Source organism: Equus caballus, chromosome 2 (assembly GCF_041296265.1).
Source record: "Equus caballus isolate H_3958 breed thoroughbred chromosome 2, TB-T2T, whole genome shotgun sequence".
In the NCBI taxonomy this organism is placed as follows: domain Eukaryota; kingdom Metazoa; phylum Chordata; class Mammalia; order Perissodactyla; family Equidae; genus Equus; species Equus caballus.
Genome location: NC_091685.1, coordinates 2662989 through 2687517, shown reverse-complemented (window position 1 = coordinate 2687517; position 24529 = coordinate 2662989). Strand labels below are relative to the sequence as shown.

Below are 24529 nucleotides of genomic sequence, written 5' to 3'. Positions count from 1 at the left end.
TGGTAGGGGCTTAAAATCTAGTACAGGAACCAAGATAAATTAAATGCAGATACAAAACAGAATATAATTAAGCACTAAACTATTTCTTATCAAACACTTGGCATCTGGAGATCTAAGTTTGAGTTCTGGACTCATCACAGATTAAATGAAGGTTCTGGGGTAAATCCTTCAATCTCTAGAACTTCAGGCTCCTTATTTAGAAAACAGGGCGGCTAACATCTATCTCACAAGATCAGAAGAGATAATATACATGAAAGCGCTTTGCTGACTCTAACTCAAAGTACGACAACGAGGGTGCTTTGCTGGTGGACAGGCCATGGCCCGCTCACGCTCACAGTATGAATCTCCTCTCAACCCTCCATATTCCAAGAGAAAACTCTCCAAAACAGGAAAAAGCACCAGCATCAGTTTCAGAGAGTCTAACAAAGCAAAACAGAATTTTTTTATTTCTCATATGGCCTAACATGAACAAGCAGGCCTTTCTGCAAGGCTAAGAGGCATTTTGTACTTCTCTCTGTCTTCCTTTCCCGGGCAGTTGGCCAAATGGAGAATCGATCATTTATGTTTCTGTGTTTCCTAAAGAAAAACCACTGGGAACTGAAATGTCAACATTCTTCTCAGCAACTTGCAAATAATGAAACACAATTGTCTGGGAACCAAGAACCTCTCAACAAGTTCAGCACATCTGACAGGAGTGTGTTATTGTAGGACAAACTCTTAGGGCTTTGGGGACCTCATGGTTATGAGGGGTGACAGATGGAGTGCTTCACGCAGGTAACACACACGCACACAAGGTCAACAGGCATCACCAGGCCTAGTCCAGCTAGCTTGGCCCAACATTAATCGTGAGGGAGAACCCTCAGGAAGCACAGGCTGTCTCCGGCCTCATACCCACTTAGACATCAGCGCTTCCATGAAGGCAGCAACCAATGACCTGCTCCGTGACAGACGCCTGGTGAATGGCTATCTGCCAGGATGCTTGGGGGAGATGCATCAGCTCTTTTCTCCTCCTCAGCAGACCTGTGGCTCTGGGTGAGAACCAGGTCATGGAGATTTCCTTAATGTCTTTTACTTAATATTTGTCAGGAGCAAATATCCATTTGCATGGCTTCAGCAAGAATCAATCCTTGCCTTAATCCGCATCCTCAACTACGGTGTCTTTGGGGAGGTAGGCCTGGCTCTGCCTGACTGGGCAGTTGGGAGAGAAGCTGAGCATGCGAGGCTCAGTCTCTTCTGGGTTCTCTGTCTGCAATCGGCCCGCTGGTGGAGAAGAGAGGAGGCATTCTGCTCTGACCTCATGCATGAGTCACAGGTCCTGCACTGGGACAGGGCAGGGGCCGGGGGACCACAGAGGGCTGCAGTTATCCAACTCCCCGATGAACCAACTGGAATAGCCTTTCTCTTTCAAGGATGCTTACTGTGGCTCTGTATCTCATCACATCCTCTATTACAGCATTTATGAGTCATAAAGATGGAATTCAGAATTCTTCCTGGCAGACTCCTTTGTCTATTTATCAATCAGATTTGAACTTGGAGGAAAAAGAGGGCTCACTATTGGACTGCCCTAAAATCTCATAAGTTGCTTAATTATTAAAAAAAAAAAGCATACAGTAACTTCTTCCAAGGTTAAAATCTATGAAATCATGACTTTGATGTCTTTTACTCCTTTTTCTAATACACCTTATAATAGATACATAACTATTAAAATGAAGTTTGCTTATGTAACAGCTAAAAAAAGAAAAAGAAAGGAATGGATACACAGATTAGAAAATAAGAGTTTTTTAAAGTGATGATTGCTACAGCCATACTATGGGCAGACAGCATCTGATATGCATGTTAAACTGCTAAGAAAATTCGCATAGTAAAAAAAAATAATCCTTGCGATTTATTAAACATGTATGAAAGAAAAGGTAGTGTAGAGGGGTTTTACAGACATTGTCCCCCTAATACTTTTAGGCACTTGGCCAGCCTTGTTTTTTCCTTTTCCTTTTTTTTTCTTACATTCAAAAAAGTTACACTGACCAAGTTCTGTCCTCAGGGACTCTTCGGAGATATGAAAAAAATGCTTATACTATTAGATGAGGAGAAAAATAGGATAAAACTGCATAAATAGTAATTCTAATTATATTACATATATGTATATAATTCATATAATGTACATAAAAATATAAAGAGAGACTATAAGTTACACACAAAAACACTGACAGTGATTTTCTTTGTGCAATGGGATTGTGGACGACTTCAATTTTGCTCCTCATACTTTTCTATATTTTCAAAATATTTTACAATGAACATCTTGTGAATCCTATAATCAGGAAAATAAATATATGATTTAAATGCATAAGATATTTTGTAGACTTCTTGCTATTTCTTGATTCTTTCCCAATAATTTACATACCTTTTTACAAAAAGAAACAGACTATATGGAGACCAGAATCTGGGGACAAACAATCTTCTTTTTTGTATGTTTTTAAAGGCCATTTAACAATTTTCTTATTTTGTATATTTAATTTTCTTATTTTGTATATTTAAAATTTTTCCAATTTCTTTCTTAGCTTTCTCAATGAAAAGCCTTCTTTAAAGCATTTAAAATCAGAAGCCTCTGGGGCCGGCCCCACGGCCGAGTGGTTAAGTTCACACGCTCCGCTGCAGGCAGCCCAGGGTTTTGCTGGTTCAGATCCTGGGCGCCGACATGGCACCACTAGTCAGGCCACGCTGAGGTGGCGTCCCACATGCCACAACCAGAAGGACTCACAACTGAAATATACAACTGTGTACTAGGGGCACTTGGGGAGAAAAAGCAGAAAAAAAAAAAAAGATTGGCAACAGTTGTTAGCTCAGGTGCCAATCTTTAAAAAAAAAAAATCAGAAACCTCTTTGTGATATCTCCAAATCTCAATATTTAGTTACATATCACTTTAAAAAATATTTTCCCTTTATTATAAAGTATTTGACAGACATTAGTAGAAATTATAAGAATTAATAAAATCAACTTTTATCTTAATATAGTATCTTTTGCCATATTTATCATATGGTAAAATATACAAAATTTATTTTAAAATAACAAAGTAGTGAAAATTCATAAAATCTAAGAGACTATGCAGTTTGATGATTTTGTACTTTTATTTTTGCAAGCATTGGACAATGAAGGTAAAATTGAATAAAATGTGATATACTCAAAAACTATAAAACAGGGACTAACAAAACACCTCCACATGGTAGGCACTCAATAAACATTTGCTGAATGATGGAAATCTCTTCCCAATGAACAAATGCATGGATTCATCAGTGAACCAAATCATTTACCAATACACAAATAACTAAAATTTTTTGATCATAATGATTGTAGTCACTTTTTTTCTCAGTCACATTAAACCCGTGACATTTAAAATAAAATGTTTGCACAGCACCTTGAGTTTCATCATGGAATCTTGACATAACTTGTCTCCCCGAGCGGCAGAAACCTCGTCTATCCCGATCAGCTTGGCCTTGTACCGGACCCCGTCACCTTTAAACCTCTTTATCAAAGTGGCTTCGCTGCGATCCTGACCTGAAAACAGAGAAAAGCAAGGTTCAGACACGGAGGGGATCAGGTCCCATTGGCTGTAAATATCCACAGCACTGAGATTCCTTCTCTGGCCTCACCTATGTTCTAGGAAAGTCAAATCATTGGGCCAAGTAGAGAAGAATGGTAGTACTCCTGGATGCAAGTTCTGGCTCTATCTTTTTATGTCACCATCTTGAACCCACCTGGCTCTATCCTTTTAAATGCTGAGTCAGAGGAGCTTGGAAGGTGGTGGTGTAGGAGGATCCTGGACTCATCTCTTGCCACAGACACTACAATCTATAACTACCTGTGGAACAGTTTCCTCCGAGAGAGATGTGTAGAGTGGATAAAACAAACTCCCACAACAAGGGACAACACTGACAGGGGAGGAAGAGGCAGAAATACAGCCCCGCTGCTGAGGGGAAAAAGCCACACCCCAGCCACAGAGCTTCAAGGCTGGGGACAATCTCAGGGGTACGGAGCTTTCCCAGGAGGAGGGGGGGATCTGAGCTCCACAGTAGGCATCCCGGCCCTTAGATTCAGCACGACCAAGACGAGATCCCATAATACCTGGCTTTGTTCCCTTTGAAAACCAATGGGGAATACACCCAGGAAAACTACAGAACTTCAGAGAAAGAAAAACTTGCTCTTAAGGAGCGCACGCACAGATCCACCCCATCTGGAAACCAGCACAGAAACACCAGATAGAAAAGTGCGTAGTCCATTGGTAAGAGACTCACTTACTAAGCTCAGGGCACATCTTGGAGAGGCAGGAGGCGGCTGGGCCCACCCCTGCAGGGACTGAGACACTGGTGGCAGATACTATTAGGATATAGTTCAGTCTCAGTCGTGCTGACACAGAGGCTGGCAGCCACCATTGAATTCCTTCCTCTAGCCTGTTACTGCAGGGAAGGGTCTGCCCTGCCCTCTAGAGGACCTGAGGCAGTCAAGCAGAGCCAGGGCAGCAGTCGCCCCACAGACTGGCCCCACCACTGTGAACCTGTGGGCCTGTAGAGGCGGGGCCTGTGGGCCCTCTGCAGTGGGGAAAGTAGGTCCGAATCAGTGAGGCATGCATGCAGGCCCCTCAGGTGTCTGGGCCCATGGGCAGAAGGACATGTGGGCCCATGGCAGACTTGTGCCACTGGCCATCACAAACAGCCACAAAGGGGATCTGCCTCTCCTTCCAGCACCTGAAACAATCGTGCACTGCCACACCTGGGGCGGGCTCCACCGTCTGCACTCCTGAGGCAGCTGTGTACTGCACGGCAGCACAGGCAGATCTGGGGAGAGGCCTGGCCAGCCAAAAGAGAGCTGACGACAGCTGCACATTGGAGGGAGCGGCACCAGAGGCCTGTAGCAATTGTGAGCCCCTGAGTCTAGCAACGGGCCACACTGGGGGCCTGACTCACTTAACAGCAAAACAGCAGTAGTTGTGTGCTATTATATCTTGCAGCCAGCTGTGGCAGGGCTTGTCTTGCCCAATAAAGTGACTGCAGCAGTCCCACATTGCTGAGCCTTACAACCAGCTGGGCTTGCGGCCAGCCCAGCCTACCTTTGCACCCATAGCAACAGCAACCCTGCCACAACCAAAGGGCACATGCAGCCCATGTGGGGGACGCTTCTTGAACATTTGGCATGGGTGATGAGGGGAGCACATTGCTGGGCCCCATGATGCATCTCTTACTTGAGGCCACATTTCCAAGATTGGGAGACATAGCTAATCTACCTAATACATAGATATAAGCACAGAGAAGTAGGCAAAATGAGGAGACAAAGGAATATGTTCCAGGGGCCAGCCCTGTAGCTGAGTGATTAAGTTCATCTGCTCTGCTTTGGTGGCCCAGGGTTCACTAGTTCAGATCCTGGGCACAGACCTATGCACTGCTAATCAAGCCATGCTGTGGAGGCATTCCACATGGAAGAATTAGAATGACTTACAACTAGGATATACAACTATTTACTGGGGCTTTGGGGAAAAAAGAAAAAAAAAGGAAAAAAAGAGGAAGATTGTCAACTGATGTTACCTCAGGGCCAATCTTCCTCACCAAAAAAAGCATATCGTTAAAGAAAAAAAAAAGGAATACGTTCCAAATAAGGGAATAGGACAAATCCTCAGGAAAAGAACGAAAGGAAACACGAATAAACAATCTACCTGATAAACAGTATACACCAATAGTTATAAGGATGCTCACTGATCTTGGGAGAAGAATAGATGCACAAATTGAGAACTTCAACAAAGAAGTGGAAAATCTAAAAAAGAACAAATCAGAATTGAAGAATACTATAATGGAAATGAAAAACTCATACAGGGAATCAACAGCAGAGTAGATGACACAGAAGAATGGATCAGCAATCTGGATGCAAGAGAAGAGGACATTACTCAAGATGAACAAAAAAAGAAAAAATAATTTAAAAGAATGATGACAGTCTAAGGGACCTCTGGGACAACATCAAGCATACTAACATCCACATTATAAGTGTCCCAAAAGGAGAAGAGAGACAAAGGGGCAGAGGACTTACTTGAAGAAATAATAGCTGAGAACTTCCCCAGCCTGAAGAAGGAAGCAGACATACAGCTACAGGAAGCATAGAGAGCACCAAACAAGAGGAACCCAAAGAAGTCCACACCAAGAAACATGATAATTAAAATGTCAAGAATCAAAGATAAAGAGAGAATCATAAAAGCTGCTAGAGAAAAGCAACAAGTTACATACGAAGGAAACCCCATAAGGCTATCAGCTGACTTCTCAGCAGAAACCTTACAGGCTAGAAGTGAGTGCCATGATATCTTCAAAATGCTGAGAGGAAAAATATCTACAGCCAAGAATACTCTACCTGGCAAGATAATCATTCAGAATGGAAGGGGACATAAGAGTTTTCCAGACAAGCAAAAACTAAAGGAGTACCACTAAACCAGCCTTACAAGAAATGTTAAAGGGACTTATCTAAGTGGAAAAGAAAAGACCACAAATAGGAATAAGAAAATTATCCAAGAAAAAATATCATCTGTAAAGGCAAATATACAGTAAAAGTAGTGGATCAACCACCTATAAAGCTAGTATGAAGGTCAAAAGACAAAAATATTAAAATTATCTAATTCCATGGTAAGAGGTTAAGAGACACACAAAAATAAAAGAGGTAAAATATGATATCGAAAACACAAAATGTAAGAGAGGGAAGTAAAAGTGTAGGGCTTTTAGCAGAAGACCAAACTTAAGAGACCATCAACTTAATATAGATTGGTATTTACACAGGTTATCATATATGAACCTCATGGTAATCACAAACCAAAAATCTATAATAAATATACAAAAAATAAAGAGAAAGGAACCCATACATAACAATAAAAAAGCCATCAAACCACAAGGGAAGAGAGCAGGAGAAGAAGAAAGGAACAGAGAGGAAGTACTAAAACACCCAGAAAAAAAGTAACAAAATGGTAATAAGTACATATTTATCAATAGCTACTTTAAATGTCAATGGACTAAATGTTCCAATTAAAAGACACAGAGTGGCTGAATGGATTAAAAAAAAAAAAAACAAGACCCATATATTCTTGCTTACAAGAGACATACTTCAGATCTAAAGACACTCATAAACTGAAAGAGAAGGGATGGAAAAAGACACTTCATGCAAATGGAAAAGAAAAGAAAGCTAGGGTAGCAATACTTTTATCAGACAAATAGACTTTAAAACAAAAACTGTAACAAGAGATAAAGAAGGGCATTACATAAAAATAAAAGGAACAATCTAACAAGAGAACATAAAACTTGTAAATATCTATGTGCCCAACATAGGAGTAACTAAATACATAAAGCAATTATTAACAGACATAAAAGGAGAAACTGACAGTAACACAATAGTAGCAGAGCACTTTAACACTCCACTTATCTCAATGGATAGATCATCCAGACAGAAGATCAATAAGGAAACACTGGCCTTAAATGACATATTAGACCAGATGGACTTAGTAGATGTATTCATAAAATTCCACCCAAAAACCCCAGAATACACATTCTTTTCACATGCACATGGAACATTCTCCAGGAGGGATCACATATTAGGCCACAAAACAAGTCTCAATAAATTTAAGAAGACTGAAATAATACTAAGCATCTTTTTGACCACAACAGTATGAAACCAGAAATCAACTACAAGAAGAAAACTGGAAAAGCTATAAATATGTGGCGAGTAAACAAAATGCTACTGAAGAACTGTTGGGCTAACAAAGAAATCAAAGGAAAAATAAAAAAATCTCTGAAGGCAATAGAAAATATGACATACCAAAATTTAGGGGATTAGTATACACAGCAAAAGTGTTACTAAGAGGGAAGCTTATAGCAATACAGGATCACCTTAAGAAAAGAAAAAAGCTCAAATAAACAATCTAACAACACACCTAAAGGAACTAGAAAAAGAAGAACAAATGAAGCTCCAAATCAGAAGAAGGAAGGGAATAATAAGAATCAGAGTGGAAATAAATGAAATAGAGATGAAAAAACAGCAGAAAAATATCAGTGAAACTAAGAGCCAGGTCTTTGAAAAGATACACAAAATTGACAAACTTTTAGCTAGACTTACCAAGAAAAAAGAGAGAGGCTCAAATAAATAAAATCAGACACAAAAGAGGAGAAATTACAACAGACACCACAGAAATACAAAGGATTATCAGAGAATATTATGAAAAGCTATATGGCAACAAATTGGATAATCTAGAAGAAACAGATAAATCTTAGACTTATACAACCTTCCAGAACTGAATCAAGAAAAATTAGAAAATCTGAATAGATAAATCATTAGTAAGGAGGTCAAAAGAGTAATCAAAAAGAAAAGTCCAGGACCGGATGGATTCCCTGGTGAATTCCACAAAACATTCAAAGAAGACTTAATACCTCCCCTTCTCAAACTCTTCCAAAAATTGAAGAGGACAGGACACTTCCTAACTCATCCTAAGAGGCCAATGTTACCCTGATACCAAAACCAGACAAGGACAACACGAAAAAGAAAATTATAGGCCAATATCACTGATGAACATAGACGCAAAAATCCTCAACAAAATACTAGCAAATTGAATACAACAATACATTAAAAGGACCATACACCATCACCAAGTGGTATTTATTTCAGGGATGCAGGGATGGTTCAACATCCACAAATCAATCAATGTAATACACCACATTAACAAAATGAAGAATAAAAATCACACATCATCTCAATATACGCAGAGAAAGCATTTGACAAGACACAGCTTCCATTTATGATAAAAAAAAAAACTCTCAATAAATTGAGTATGCAAGGAAAGCACCTCAACATAATAAAGGCCATAAATGAGAAACCCACAGCCAACATCATACTCAACTGTGAAAAGTTGAAAGCCATCTCTCTAGGAACAGGAACAAGATAAGGATGCCCACTTTTGCCACTCTTATTTAGCACAGTAATGGAAGTCCTAGCCAGGGCAATCAGTCAAGAAAGAGACAAAAGAAAGATCCAAACAGGAAAAGAAGCAATAAAACTGTCACGATTTGCAGATGACATAATTTTATATAAAGAAAATTCTAAAGGATCCACCAAAAAAGTATTAGAAATAATCAACAACTGCAGCAAAGTTGCTGGGTACAAAATCAACACACAAAAATCAGATGTGCTTCTATACACTAACAACAAAATAGCAGAAAGAGAAATTAAGAATACAATCTCACTTACCATCACAACAAAAAGAATAAAATACCTTGGAATAAATTTAACCAAAGAGGTGAAAGACCTGTACACTGAAAACTCTAAAACATTTTTGAAAAAAATCGAAGATACAAAGAAATGGAAAAATATGTCATGCTCATGGATTGGAAGGATTAACATAGTTAAAATGTCCACACTTCCTAAAGCAATCTACAGATTGAATGCAATCGCTATCAAAGTCTCAATGACATTTTTCATGGAAACAGAACAAAGAATCCTAAAATTTATATGGAACAACAAAAGATCCCAAATAGCCAAAGCAATCCTAAGAAAAAAGAACAAAGCTGGAGGTGTCACACTCCCTGATTTCAAAATATACTAACAGGCTACGGTAATCAAAACAGCATGGTATTCGCACAAAAAAGAGACACACAGATCAATGGAACAGAATTGAGAGGCCAGAAAAAAACCCACAAATCTATGAACAGCTAATTTTCAACAAAGGAGACGAGAACACACAGGGAGAAAGGAAAGTCTCTTCAATCAATGGTATTGGGAAAATTGGACAGCCACATGCAAAAGAATGAAAGTAGAACATCATCTTATACCATACACTTATACATATATACACTTATACTCAAAGTGGATTAAAGACGTGAATGTAAGACCTGAAACCATAAAACTCCTGGAAGAAGACATAGGCAGTACACTCTTTGACATCAATCCTAGCAGTATCTTTTTGAATACTGTGTCTCCCCAGGCAAGGGAAACAAAGGAAAAAATAAACAAATGGGACTACATCAAACTAAAAGGCTTCTGTAGAGCAAAGGAAACCATCAACAAAATGAAAACATAACCTAAAAATTGGGAGAAGATACCTGCAAATCATATATACAATAAGAGGTTAATTTCTAAAATATATAAATAATTCATACAACTCAACAACAAAAAGCTAACAATCCAATTAAAAAATGGTCAGAGGAACTGAACAGACATTTTTCCAATGAAGACATACAGATGGCCAACAGGCACATGAAAAGATGTTCAACATCACTAAGTATTAGGGCAATGCAAATCAAAACTACAGTGAGATATCATAATGGATATGATTAAAAAGACAAGAAATAACAAGTGTTGGAGAGGATGTGGAGAAAAGGGAATCCTCATACACTGCTGGTGGGAGTGCAAACTGGTGCAGCCACCATGGAAAACGGTATGGAGATTCTTCAGAAAATTAAGAACAGAAATACCCCATGATCCAGCCATTCCCGTCTGAGTATTTGTCCAAAGAACACAAAAACGCTAATTTGAAAAGATATATGTGCCCCTATGTTCATTGCAGCATTAGTCATAATAGCCAAGACTTGGAAACAACCTAAGTGCCCATCAGTGGAAGGATAAAGAAGTGGATAAAGAAGATGTGGTATAGACATATAAAGGAATACTAGTCAGCCATAAAACATATGAAATCTTGCCATTTGTGACAACATGGATGGAACTTGAGGATATTACACTAAGCAAAATAAGTGAGACAGAGAAAGCCAAATACCATATGATTTTACTCATATGTGAAAGATAACAACAACAACAGACACATAGACACAGAGATTAGATTGGTGGTTACCAGAGGGGAAGGAGGCAGGGAAGGGGGTGAAAGGAGTAAAAGGGCACATGTGTGTGGGGATGGATGGTAATTAGACTTTGGGTGGTGAACATGATGCAGTCTACACAGAAAATGAAATACAATGGTGTACACCTGAAATTTATATAATGCTGTAAACCAATGTTACCTCAATAAAAAATAAATTAAATCCTGGGGCAAATCACTTTTCCTCTCTGTTCTTCTGTTTTCTTAAGCAGAAAAAAAAAGTTAGGAGTAACCAACCTCAATGGGCATTACGACAGAGAAATCAGACAACATGTGTAAAGTCCCCAATACAGAGTTTGATACACACTATTCAATGATTGATAATACCACGCTCAGCGTTTCTGTCTGACATTCTTGTTAGAATAGTATTAGCACTGAGCCTCTTTGGCCTTCCCGGCATTTAATATGACTTTGGCCAGAGTCCAAGACCCTCCTTACACCCAATTCCATGGGCTGCTTTATAGTGAGACTCCAGAGTAATTGCTTCCTATCAAGTAATGACCCGGGGACAATTATCAAAAAATGGTTTTACAATATCTCCTCTGCTAACTCATGTGTGCACAGAAATAGGCTTCCACACTACTTAGTATGGTCTGCCCATACCTTGTAACAAGCTTTCTCAATAATTATTAACATAGTATTTTGCTAAGATACATCAACCAGAAGTTCCAAAACATCCACATAAAATGAGGACTGTCAAGTTACTGTGAACTGAGTACGTATTTCATGTGAGATGTTTCATGAAATTCATCTTCACTTCCTAACACTCAACCATAACACTCTTCATAACAACTCAACCATAACCATTTTCCAGATGATAAATATGAAGGTCACAGAATTCAAGTAGCTTGTCCAAGTCCTCACAGCCAGAAAACAGACAAATACACAGGAATTCAAATTTCTAACCTCATCAAACTTTCACCAAGCTAATCACAGGTTGGGGTATTGCACAAATGGTTCTTAAAATCCAGAATGCCCTAGCTTTCTGCTATCCATCTCCCAGAACATTATTAACTTCGACTTCTGATACTTCATCAGGCCTTCCCTCATTGGTCAGAAAGTTAGAGCTGAGGATGTTAGAGATACTCAGCCCATTTCCCTCTGCTTATATGATGAGCAAACTAAAGACTATCCATAATGAGGGGTTGAGAATTATTTGAGGACATGCTTAAAATAGAAAAAAAAACCACCAAAAAACAGCAATAGCTAACCATTGTATAATGCTTTTCTATTGAGAAAACACAACTTGCATTTCACTCATTTATTCATTCATCCCTTACTGAGCATCTCCTCTGTGCCAGATGCTATTATTCACTGGCAACAGATGAATGAGATAGTCTGTGCCCCTAAAAGCTCAAGTTTTTGGGAACTGTAAATAAAAATGTGTAGTGCACTATGCTAGGCATGTAAGAAGGTACAAGCTTTAAAGTCAGACACTCTCCTTTCAAATCATGGCTCCCTCACTTGTAAGCCAATAAAACTGTCTGCTGAGCCTCAGTTTCCTTATCTATTGAATGAAAATTAAATATCTACTTTCAGAGTTACTATGAATCATAACTTAAATGAGATACTAAGTGCAAAGCATGTAATCACATGGTCAGTCTTCTGTAAATGGTAGCTCTCGTCACTATCATCAGCCCAATGAAAGTGGCATGTAGATGTTACAGTGCTGAGGACAGAGGGGCACGGGGCAGAAATGTCTGCAGAGCCAGGCCTGGACCTGCGGTCCCTGACTCCCAGTTGGCGTTCTGTCCACTGCACCCTTGCTGACTCCTAGCGTATTAAAGCTTTTGAATAATATTCCATAAAGCACAATAAGACATGGATAATTAGTCAGAAACTGTAATCAGTGTAAAAATTAAGCCTCAGGATTCTGCGAGGGCAGGTGTCAGAGACTAAGGCTAAGAACAAAGAGAAGAATGTCTGCCATGATACACCCTATACAGACCCCTAGCTAAACAACAGGGCTTATGGCACTACAAGCCACCTCTCCCTGCATAATCACATAGTGTTTCAGGAGCGGCCTATGGCTTGCTCTATTTCTTGGGAAGGGTATCTTATTCTATCACAAATACCATCTCTGCCTCTTCACCAGTGACAGAATTTCAGACACTGATGACATCCCTTGCACTATGTGGGACTTCCTGCAAACTTTAATTATGGTAACAATACCAGGTCGCATTTATCATGTCCTGTACAAAGCACATTGGATGCACCCACTTGTTTAGCCCCAGAAACAATCCTAGAGGTAGGTACTATTACTCAGGTTTTATAGATGAGGCTCTACACTGAAGGTCTGAGAAGCCAAGTAACTTGTCCAGACTCACTGAGTGGGACTTGAAGCCAGACAGTCTGATGCCAAAGCCCAGGCTTGTGGTGTGCTTGTGTTTTGTGTTCAAGCCTATTCCCTTAACCACTATGATTAATTGCTTCTCACCTACCCGACTTGCCTAGAAAGCTCCATCTTTACCTTGTACCAAAGCTCATCTGGCCCAAATCTGTGGATACTCAATACACTGGCAGCATTGAAACTCTACTGGGGAGACGGCTTGGAAATGGAAGAAACAGCTTCCATCTCCACATCATGTCCAAAAAATGTGCATGAGTCAGAGACAAAGACGGCCTTAAGAAACATTCGTCAGGGCACAGAGCTCCACTGAGGAGGCAGCTTCAAAGAGGAGGCAGGGCCAGATCAGGTGAACAAGGGCAGAGATTAATAAGAAAATATTAGGCCATCTAGAGGAAAGCAGAGAGTCCAATTTAGATTAGGACCCAGGGCCAACCTAATTTGTATGAAGGGCACTTATGCAGTAGATAATCCAGTTTCTCATTAAATGTTCCACGATTAAAAGGGTAATTTTTCATGAGCACGTCTTGAGCAAGGTCTCAGTTATATTAGTTAAGAAATAAATAACAGATATCAGGGCCATAAGGCTGTCCCATCAGAGGCACATACGATGTGTGTTAGGGAGCGGGTCAGTCTCCACGCATCGTAAGACACTGTGAATCCCCAGCCTATTTTGCTGAAAGCACCACTGACCGTACGCTTCAGGATGGACAAGAGAAAGGCCATGTATTTAAGGAAAGTCATTGACATTGTCACTATTATTGAGCATTTACTATTCCAGTTAGTCACTGTGCCAACAGTTTTACAAGCAATCTCTCATTTATCCTCACGCTGTTTGAATTAGGTTTGGTTATGAGCCCCATTTTATGAAAGAGGACACCAATGCCCAAAGCCAACAGCAAAGCCTCAATTTTTCAGTAACAGCTCTATTGAGAGATAATTCCCATACCATTCGATCCACCCATTTTAAAGTATACAATTGAGTGTTTTTGGTATATTCATAGTATCGTACAATCATTACTGCTAACTAATTTCAGAAGATTTTCATCACCCCCAAAAGAAACCTTGTACCCATTAGCAGTCACTTCCCATCTCCCCCATACCCACGAGCCCTAGGTGACCACTAATCTATTTTCTGTCTCTATGGATTTGCCTATTCTGGAGGCAAATTACATTTCATAGAAATGGAATCATACAATATGTGGTCCTTCGTGGCTGGCCTTCCACTTAGCATCACATTTTCCAGGTTATTCCAAGTTATAGCATGTATCAGTACTTCACTTTTTTTTGTTCTGAATAATATTCCACCGTGTGGATATACCACATCAGTTGGTGGACATTTAGCTTGTTGCCGAAAAGCTATTATGAATAATGCTGCTATAAACATTTGCGTATAAGTTTTCCTGTGGATGAGTGTTTTCAATTCTGTTAGTATTACACCTAGAAGAGGAGTTGACGTGTCATACACTAACTCTATGCTTAATTTTCTGAGGAATTATCAAGCTGTTTTTCCAAAGTGTCTGCCCCAGTTTACAATCACGCCAGCAAAGTATGAGTGTTCCAGCTTCTCTGCCAGATGTTTTTGCCAACATCTCTTATTGTCTGTCTTTTTAACTATTTTTAGCCATCCAAGCTAGTGTCTCGTGATATCTCAACATGGTTTTGTTTCGCGTTTTCCTCAGGACTAACGACGCCGAGCATCTTTTCATGCCCTTACTAACTATTTGGATATGCTCATTGGAGAACTGTCTACTCAAATCCCACAGCCTGAATTTGAACCCAGTTCTTATGCAGAATTTCATGCTTTAACCCTTAGGCTCTGGGGCCTCCTGGGGCCTCACTCCGTACTCTGTTACAGAATTTACCACCTTTCACTTTGTGTCATGGCTATTGGAGCGATGTCTTATGGAGCCTATAGTGAGCGGGCAGACATCTTACTCCTAAGACAAGTACATCACAAGCACACAAACCATGCCCAATCTTCTCCTACGTTGTCTCATTTAATCCTCCAGGGTTTCTGGAAATAGGCACTGTCGTCATTCTCTAGATGAAGAAACTAAAGCCAGAGAGGTAACTAAAGTTACTCCAAGTTGTGCTGGAACCTCATCATGCCCTGCTCCAAGGTCAGAGCTCTTCCACTGGGAGGCAATAGGACTTAATTGCCCAGAACACGAGTTATGGATTCAGAGGACCTGAGTCTAAGTCCCCGTTCTCCCACTGACTGCCCTAATTGTGTTGCCTTGAGTAAGTTCCTTTGCAGGTCTGCCATAGTGTCTCTCTCTGTTGAGTGTAAGTAATAAGTTGCTCCCATATAGGGTCACTGTGTAACTCAAATAAATGACACATAGCACGTAGAATGGTGACTGACCAACGGAAAGAGCTCAATCAGTGTTGGCCATTGTTATTTGGGTGATCATACCTCCAGTTTGTCTGGGACAATCCCCGTTCACACCTTTTGTCTTAACACTATTATTCTTGGCACCCCTCATTACTCTCAAAAGGATTCCAGTTTTAAAGACAAGTCGTGTGGTGGCCCTAATTACATTATCATCACTTGTATAGCATACTGCCTAAGGCATTCTTTGTGCTGGGCACTGTGCTAGCTTCCAGGGGTGCCCAGGTGAGTGAAGTGTCTCCTCCCGTCTGGAAGAAGCCACCTCTTAGAAGGGGCACACCCAGCTTTACACAATATGACCATATACGAATGTCACATAGAGCAGAGGGGAAGAGAAATTGCTTCTGTTTGGTGGGGAAAGGATTAGGAACAGCTGCAGAGGTGAGGGGACATTTGAAAGTCTGGTGAGACAGCAGGGTTTCGACAAGGAGAGAAGTGAGGAAGAAGCTTTCTAGAGGAACAAAGATTACAGTGATATTGAGAGAAGGATGAGCAGCTGCGTTAGTCTGAGTGTTTCTCAACCCTGGCTATAGAATCACCATAGGAGCTTTTACAAATATCACCCCACAGATTTTGATTAGATTGGTGTAAGCCCAAGCCAATTAACGTGCTTGCAAAGCACTGTGCTGGAGCACATGGCTCGAGTGATGCTGGCAAAGGCTGGGCCTGATCAGGAAGGGCCTTGGAAGCCAAGCTAAAGCTTTGGGCTTTGTTCTTTAGGCCACAGCAGCTATTAATTACCTGGTCTGTTCTGAGAATTAGATTAAAAACAACACTGTAGCAACATCTGGGGAAGTAGAAAACTTCACTGACTGATTGATCATTCATTCACTCACCCACTTGATATAACTGAGTGTCTACTATAAGCTCGAAGGTGCTAGAGATACAGCAGTGAACAAAACCTATAAATATCCTTGTCCTCATGGAGCTTACATTCTAGTGGACGTGTCAATCGATTATCGTAGTAATTTTCTAATTCTAGCATAATGGAGAAGCACCTGTACAAAAACATAAAAGCAAAAACAGAGTCCTAAATCCGTTCTGTTGAGATTCTGAGTCTAGTGGGAGGGACCCAGTAGATTGAGTTGAGTCAGATGTAGGAAATCCTAGAAGATCCCTGGCAATGGCAAGGGGTCGAATAGCAACTTGCTTATGTAGAAAATATTCTTGGGATTCCCCAGAATAAGGATTTCCAAACAAAGTTGTGATTTTGGGTTTTCAAATTAATAATAATCTTTTCAATGTTTTACTGAAGGATAAAATGTTAACGAAGGATAAGAATCAGTTAGTAATAACACGCAGCAAAGAGTTTCAGAGTTTTCTTAAAAGCCCAAGAACTTCTTTTTAAATGTTTCAGAGGGAGTTCCTCAAGTTGGAGAAATGCTGTTTGGTCACATTTGTGGCAGCAGGATGTATGTGCCCAGGAGACAGGAGTGCCTGAGGGCGTACCACCTCATCGATGCTTTCTTAGTTAGATCCAAGAAAAACAGCCCAGGTTGAGTGCTTTCAAGATTTCTGCCCTGGCGTACCTGCTTTACTTAATTCCATAAACAAACAACAGTAAGTAACAGCAACTAGTAGCTAATGCTTTGTCAGAGATCTTAACCTGAAACTCTCCAGGTAATGTGAGAATTGAATTTTCAATACACCACTGATTGGAATTCCAAAGGAGGAAGATATGGAGTTCATGTAGGACCACACAGTTGCCTGGAAACCATCCCTTGTGGAAGAAAAGCAGTGAGTGGCCTGGAAGCAAGGAGGCCTGGATTCAGGTGTGGTCTCTGTTTACTACACCTTCCCTTCTGTGATTATATGAAAGTTGTTGACCTTCCTGGCGGTTCGGCCTCCCCGTGTGCCAATGAGTGTTCATAGAGGGAAGATGGTCTCCAGAGCATCTCTGGAGCTGATTGCCTACGATGATACGTAGAACTAGATTTAGAGACTCTAACTATGAGCCAGAGCTGTATGGTGCACTTCACATAGCTCAGTCTGTTGTTATGGTGATCATACGTGGGTGTTGTCCACATATTTTAGATCAAGCAACAGAAATTCAGAGGTCGTGCTGCCTAAGTCGATGCATCTACATAAGTGCTAGAGCAAAGATTTAACCCCAGGTCTGCCCAAGTCCATGAACCAAGGTCTCCAGGGGTTTTGTTTTTATTTTTAATCACACATCTCTATCAGTAAAGTATTTTTGAGCATATAACTCTAAAATAGGTATATTTCTGTATAACTTTTACACATGTGCTAATATTATTCTGTCTTAAACCTTTTAGTATAAAACTAAACACAAATAGATGCCTAATAATTTCCCCACGACCCAGCGGATTATCTTGCACCCCCGGGGGTGCTTGCATCTTATGGTGTTTCCCCGCAGATTTCTCTGGCTGAGAAATAACAACTTGAAGAATCCTCAGGGAGTTATAACAAACCTACAATCATAAGACAATGAGTTTCCAATAATGATCCATTTCGAATTTTACAGTAGATCACTGGGAACCCTAGAGGCTGCTGTCTTTAATGCACAGTGCGGGTGGGCTGGGGCATACATGCCTCACTCAGGGCATCTGGGGCATGCAGGAGTCACAGGAGATGCGCCTCCACTGCCACCGCCTAATCCATGCCCCGCACTGCCTCCACACAGATCCATCCCAAACGCTACCTTATCCCTGCACTGCCACACCTAAAATGTCATCGCCTTCTGCCCAGACCACAGTGGGCTGTCTTCTCTCTCCTTTCCTAGCTCATTTCAGCCTTCTTGCCTGAATGCCTTCAACTCCGGGCCTGTGGGCTGGGCTTTGCCCTGGCTATTTCCTCTTCTCTGACTTGCCCAGTCTCTTTGACAGATATTTCAAGTTTACCCTCAGATCAAGTATACCCACTGTTATGAGGGTTTTTTCCCAAAGCACTCCCGCCTCCCTATCCCCTGTTCCCCACCAACTAAAATTAACCTCCTTAACATTACCCTACAAGGCCCCCAATCTGTTCTCTATTTAATTCATTGATCTCATTTTGGACCACTCTCCCCTTTACTTCTCACATTCGCACCAGTGATCTTCATGCAGAACTTCCACAGACTCCGCTCTGCAAAGCCATGCTGTGCTCTGCAGTTTTGCACCTGCTGTCCTTGGGCCTGGACGGCATTCCCCATCACTGTCTTCTCCATCCCTCCATCCCACTGCCTCCCCTTCAACACCTGAGGTCCCGCACAATCCCATGTGCCCGCTGGGGTCCTCTAATCTCAGAGATCTACCTGGAGGTCCCCTCTGAGATGTGTCCATAGTATTCTCCCGGTAATCCCCCTGCACTCTTGTAACAAATTTATCTCCTCTGTAATAATCTGCTTCATATCCAGCCTTCTCATTAGTCTGTAAACTCCAGACAGGCGGGGACTGTGCTGGATTTCTTTCCCAAGGTATCTCCAGAGCCCAGCATTTTCCTAACACACAGAGACACTTTTTACTCTGTTCCCCACAGGATCTGTCACAGCGTCCATGGCACCTCACTGACTTTGTCTTCATGCCTGTCTCCTTCTCTACACTTGAGCCCCACGAGGGTGGGGACTGGGATGAAGTCATCTGTGTTCTCTGAACCTAGCACAGTGCCTGGCATAGAGTGGACCCAGCTCTTCTGAATAATGAATAAATGAATGAATTTCTATATTTATTCAAAAGAGGCTGGTGGATTCCAGGAGTCAGGATCACTGTGGGGAACTGTCTGAGGTCACTAAAAACCCCTTCCACACAGACTCTATTTCAAATCCACTTCGTGAGTGCGATTCACTTAGTCTTCAAAGTAAATGTCACACTCACAGTTGTTTCAACGTTGCCTTTGCTTTATGCCATTAGGAAGAGCATTTGTCAACCTCATCACATCCTGCTCATGCCATGACCTGGGAAATGATGCTCCTCTGAATTTAAACCAAGGCAGTCTCCAGGGCATCGAGTAAAGTCCCCGTCTTGAAGAGGCCTCCAGGACACTGTGAGGAAGCAATCAAGTTTCTGTCTGGGAGCAGAAGGCACTGCCAACACGGAGATCCCACACTGGGAGGGACCTTGCAGAAGCTTCAACAGAGACAAGAGCCTCTGTCAAGAGTCGGATGGGAAGGAACCAGGCAATTAGCATTTTTTATGACACTGAGGCAGAGAGCCCACAGAATCCGCTGGAGTCATCAACAGCCTCCCACTCCAGGCTGCTCGCTAAAGACTGCTAATGGCCAAATCCAAGATATTTCACACCCAAGACTGTTCTCTCTTTATCCCCGCCTCTTGTCATGGATTATAATGAGCATGGCCACAGAAACCCACATAAGAGCCAAGTATCTTTTTCTTCTAATGTGGTCAGTCTGGATGCGAATTCTGTTAACTTCTGATGGTTACAGTATTTCCCTGTCTAGTAGAGGTCGACTTCAACATACTTCTTATATCATTCATTTCTGTGTTTCAGATACCAAAACATCTAAGGAAGTTTCTTAGTTCAGGTTGCTGCGAAAAAATCCCATAGACTGGGGGGCTTAAATAGTAGACATTTATTTCTCACATCTCTGGAGGCTGGAAGTCCCAGACGAAGGTGCTGGCAGAGTTGGTGCTGGGTAAGGCCCTCTTCCTGGCTTGAGATGGCTGCCCTCCGGCTGTATCCTCGGATGGTGGAGACAGAGTTTGCCAGAGAGCTCTGTCTTTGCTGTTCTCCTTATAAGGGCATTAACCCCACCCTCACGACCTCATCTAAGCCTAATTACCTTCCAAAGGCCCTGCCTCCCATACATCACACTGGCGGTTAGGGCTTCAATATGCAAATTGTTTTCGGGGGGGGGGGGGGGGTGGAGACACAAACATTTAGTCCATAACAGGAGGGCTAGAATCAGGAGGAGGTAAAAAGACGGACAATACCTGAAAATGAGCATGTCTGTCCCATTTTCATAAACTGTCTTATTGAAGTTTTCCAACAAGCTTGGAGGCAAAGACTGCAACCCATTAGGAGGTAGAGGCACTGAGGCACAGGGAAATGAGGTCACTGGTGCAAGGCCACACAGCTAGTGAGGGGCCTCGTGACCTAACTCTTTGGAGTCAGAAGGCACTGTATTTAAATCCTGCTCTGCGACTTTCTGTGTGTGTACAATACTGGGAAAGTTATCCAGCTTTTCTGAAGTTAGCCTCTCCGTCTGTGAAACGATGCAGCCATCTGCATCTTCTCTAGGACAGGAAGAAGGACTATGTGAGACAGTCTGCGTCGTGCTCCTAACGCACTCCCCGGCACATGGTAGTCATTCAAGAAATATTTACTGCCTTCCTTCTCCCCAAATCATATATTTCACATTAAGCACCGGTGGCCCAAAGCAAACTATAGCAAAGTCGTGTTGGATTAGAAGTAATGGTCCCAGCTGTTTGGGAATTTTTTTGGGTTGCCTAGGAACAAGGGTGCAATTAGAACAGGATGTTCCTCCCTGAAGGCAATAGGGAGATCACCTTATGAATTATTAACACAGTATCCAAACTCAGACATCCTCCCTCCTCCTGCACATCCATCTGAATTATCAGGCCATCCATCTTGATGATAAGAAAATTTCAAAAAGGTTGTTTTTTTTTTTTTCTCCAGCCTGTCCGACATCATTCTGTCCGTTGCTGAAAGAGCTCTATTGTCTATGAGGCTGTCCAACACAAGAACAGATTGTGGGGGGATTTCAGGGCCCAGCAGCACAGATAACTTATTTCACTTAGAATTCTATTTTGCAATTATCCACGTGTTGATTTGCAATGGACCAATGATTATGTATGCTGGCTGCGTGGGACAGAATGCTGATTTTATGTAATTAACTAGCTGGGTAGCCAGCAGAATAGGGGAACCACACACTGAGGGGGCTGTTAAAATGTATTTTTATGAACGGTTGCTGTCATTACTGCTAAAAGATAAACTAATTAAAGAGCTAAAATAATATTCAACCTATGATGCATGCATACATTTTCTTGAAAAACGTTCTTCACTGGTACTTCTGCAAAGAGCTCCATATAAAGGGTGTCTGGAGTCCACTGGCACCCTTCTGTATAAAGCCAAGATTCCAGAGAGTCCAAGCTGAGGGCCTGGGAATGTGGACTTTCAAAGCGTGGCTGAAGCAGAGCCAGATTAGGAACCACTGAAGTACAAGGCAGGGTCTTTTGGTGACCCCATATAGGTGACCCCCTTCTTATGCTCCCATAGTTGGTCTTTGTTTCATTTCCCTGACAAAGGTGTACTAGTATTTATTTCTGTTTTTTTTAATGCTGGATCTATTTTAATTTTAAAAATCTATTATAAAAACTGTATGACATCATTAATAAACTCAATAACAAAGAAAAAAATCATCGGCTACACCATGCCATTTCAACATATCCTTAGACCCACAATTTCCAAGCAGCTTCCTTTCAAACATCATTTTCAAGTTTCTCTGAAGAAAACCCGAAGAGATGATCATGTCAAATAAATCTGGGGCGTGCTTCGTGGTGAACCCCGTGCTGGAGAGTGCGTTCCAGCTCTCCAGGAAGGATCTGGGCCTGGGTCCCTCCCCCGGCTGGACGGCAGGAAAGCTCCTGGAGGGCTGATGTTCTCTTCGGCTTTGCTCGCTGTGCGTCCCAAACAACCAGAACAGCGCCTGTATACAGCGAGCCCTCAATAAATATTTGCTTAGTAGATAAATATACTTAGTAAGGAAAATGGCTCTAACTTTCTTTACCCAGAGTTTCCAAACCCCTCCCCCAAAACACATAGACATAGTGTTTTATAACTTTGGAAAAGCAAGTTTAAACTTTAGTCGCAGGGCCCAAAGGCTCAGGTGCTATCACAGGCTCAGTGGCACTGCAACTCCCAGCACTTTCTTCAAACAGAAGAGCAGCCACCATAGGAAAACGGCCAGTCTTAGCTTCATGTACGACAACGAAGTAACAAGACGGAAAAGTGGAGAAGCCTTCTGGTTTCAAGATGTAATGACATCGTAATCCCCTGTGGCTGGGTCCTTCTGAAGTCCTCCTGTGAAGACTGAGGGCCTTGGATGTCCTGCTGACGGGGGTCTGTCCGGGACTAACCAGTCCGGCTTCTAATCTGAAGCTTTGTTTTCACACTGGCTTACTGAGAGCCTGAGGGGGGCGCACCCCATGTGCTTCTTGGATCTTTCTACAGCTGGGCTCGTGACTTTTTTTCCTGATGGCCAAGGGGCAGAGAGGGTAAATTTAGGGTTTGCTGTCACCAAATAATGCACTATGTGTGCTACACTTTATCTCATGTTGATGCCACAGTGCATGGCACAGAATAAGCCTTAAACAGTAGGTAAGTTCTTCTTCACTATCCTTCTATTCCTTATGACAACCCAGCATGATATGCATAACTAATCCCTTCTTATAGATGAGAAAATTGAGGTTCCAAGAGGTAAGGACTGGCTCACAATCACAGAGTTAGAAAAAGGCAGAGGCAGGAGCACTGAAAAAGAAATGGAGTTAATCAACTGGAGTTTTAAGGCAGAGAGTCTGAAGCTGGAGGCTGGGTAGGAAATAGGACTGCAGAAGGCAGGGAAAGGACACGACTGAACCCACAGTCTTTACATTTATTTTCGCTTCTGTCACTTGCAACTGAAAGGGTCCTGTTGTGGTTGTGGTGCTGCGTGGATGAAAGGGTCCTGTTGTGGTTGTGGTGCTGCGTGGACGAAAGGGAGGCAAAGCAGGCATGTGAAATGCAACCATTGGGGGTGGGGGGCAGGGTATGAACGGGAAAGTACAGGGTGCAGGAGAGACCCGGGTTCTCAGCTGCCTTTGCCATTCAGTAGCCTCTTGGCCTAGAGCAATTTACTCCGTCTCTCTGCAAAGGAGGACAATGCTACCCATCTTGCAGGATTAGTGTGAGAGCTGTATGCAACCATGTATGGGACACACCCAACGCCCAGTGCAGCTCCTGGCCAGTGTCCTGTGTTGACAATATTTTCACTTCCTTACCTGTGAACTGCAGGCTACGTGGGGTGGGGTGTGTCTCCCAGCCCTCCATCCCCCCAGGGGACAGCCGGCTCAGGAAGGCTCTCGGGTGACTTGTCTCAGGGAATTGCCCTCTACCACTAAGTCAGCTCACCTAGGGCCACGTTCCCCTTACCGCACTCTCCATCCCCACTGTAGCCCGCATCCAGTCAATACCTGGTTCCTTAGGTGGGGCTGGGTATAAAGGCCTAGGCCCCAAGCCTCATTTTGAGACAACTCTGCAGGGTGACTTCAGAGCTCCCTGGGGGACAGTGGGACCAGCTGAGCCTTAGTTGCAGCTGCATCACAGCTCAACTCCTCCTTCTGCCCAGTCTTGCCCCCTGCACACCCCATCAGGGTTGATTCTGAGGGCACGCCCCAGTACACTTCCTACAGCAAATCCCTGTCTCCACCACTGGCTTCCTGGGAACTTGATGGAAGACAGTACAAAATCAGTGCATCTGAGGAGAAGTTTTCTCAAAGAGAGGGAGTCTCCTTGTGGAAAGGCAACACAGCAAGCGCCTGCAATGATCCAAGAGTGACAGGAGGAGGGCTCAGAGGCAGCACGGAGTGCTCAGATCACGGAAACTGATACTGATGTTCCAGGGGGCTAAGCCTAATCAGAGAGGTAAATCCACAGCTAACACAACCAAAGGCCCCTGGGCACAACCACTGAGTGTCTGCCAGCCGTCAGGGGCGCTGGGTCTGCAGGAGTGAGAGAGGTGATCACCCGCCCAAGGGCGTCCGCACCTCCACCAGCACCAGGAGGAACAGTGCAGTTGTGAAGTTCACAACTTGTCTCCCTCTGGCAAATGCACATGACAGCAGATAGTAGGCATCCACAAAGCCCTGGGAGCTGATGACAAGTGAAGACGATCTTATTTTCAAACGAAAAATCACAGAGACATTTTACATTCTTTTCTATTTCCATTCTAAAACTGCT

The 24529-nt window shown here is 42.3% G+C and overlaps 1 protein-coding gene across 34 annotated transcripts in view; it reads right to left on the bottom strand.

Annotated features, from left to right (window-relative positions):
• Positions 1 to 24529, bottom strand: part of DAB1 (DAB adaptor protein 1) — a 1085079-nt gene that overhangs the window by 130678 nt on the left and 929872 nt on the right. For all 34 annotated transcript variants that reach the window (NM_001242550.2, XM_070245401.1, XM_070245360.1 and 31 more), the window contains 1 exon segment: positions 3411 to 3550. In NM_001242550.2, coding sequence (NP_001229479.1) covers positions 3411 to 3550 — 140 coding nt within the window.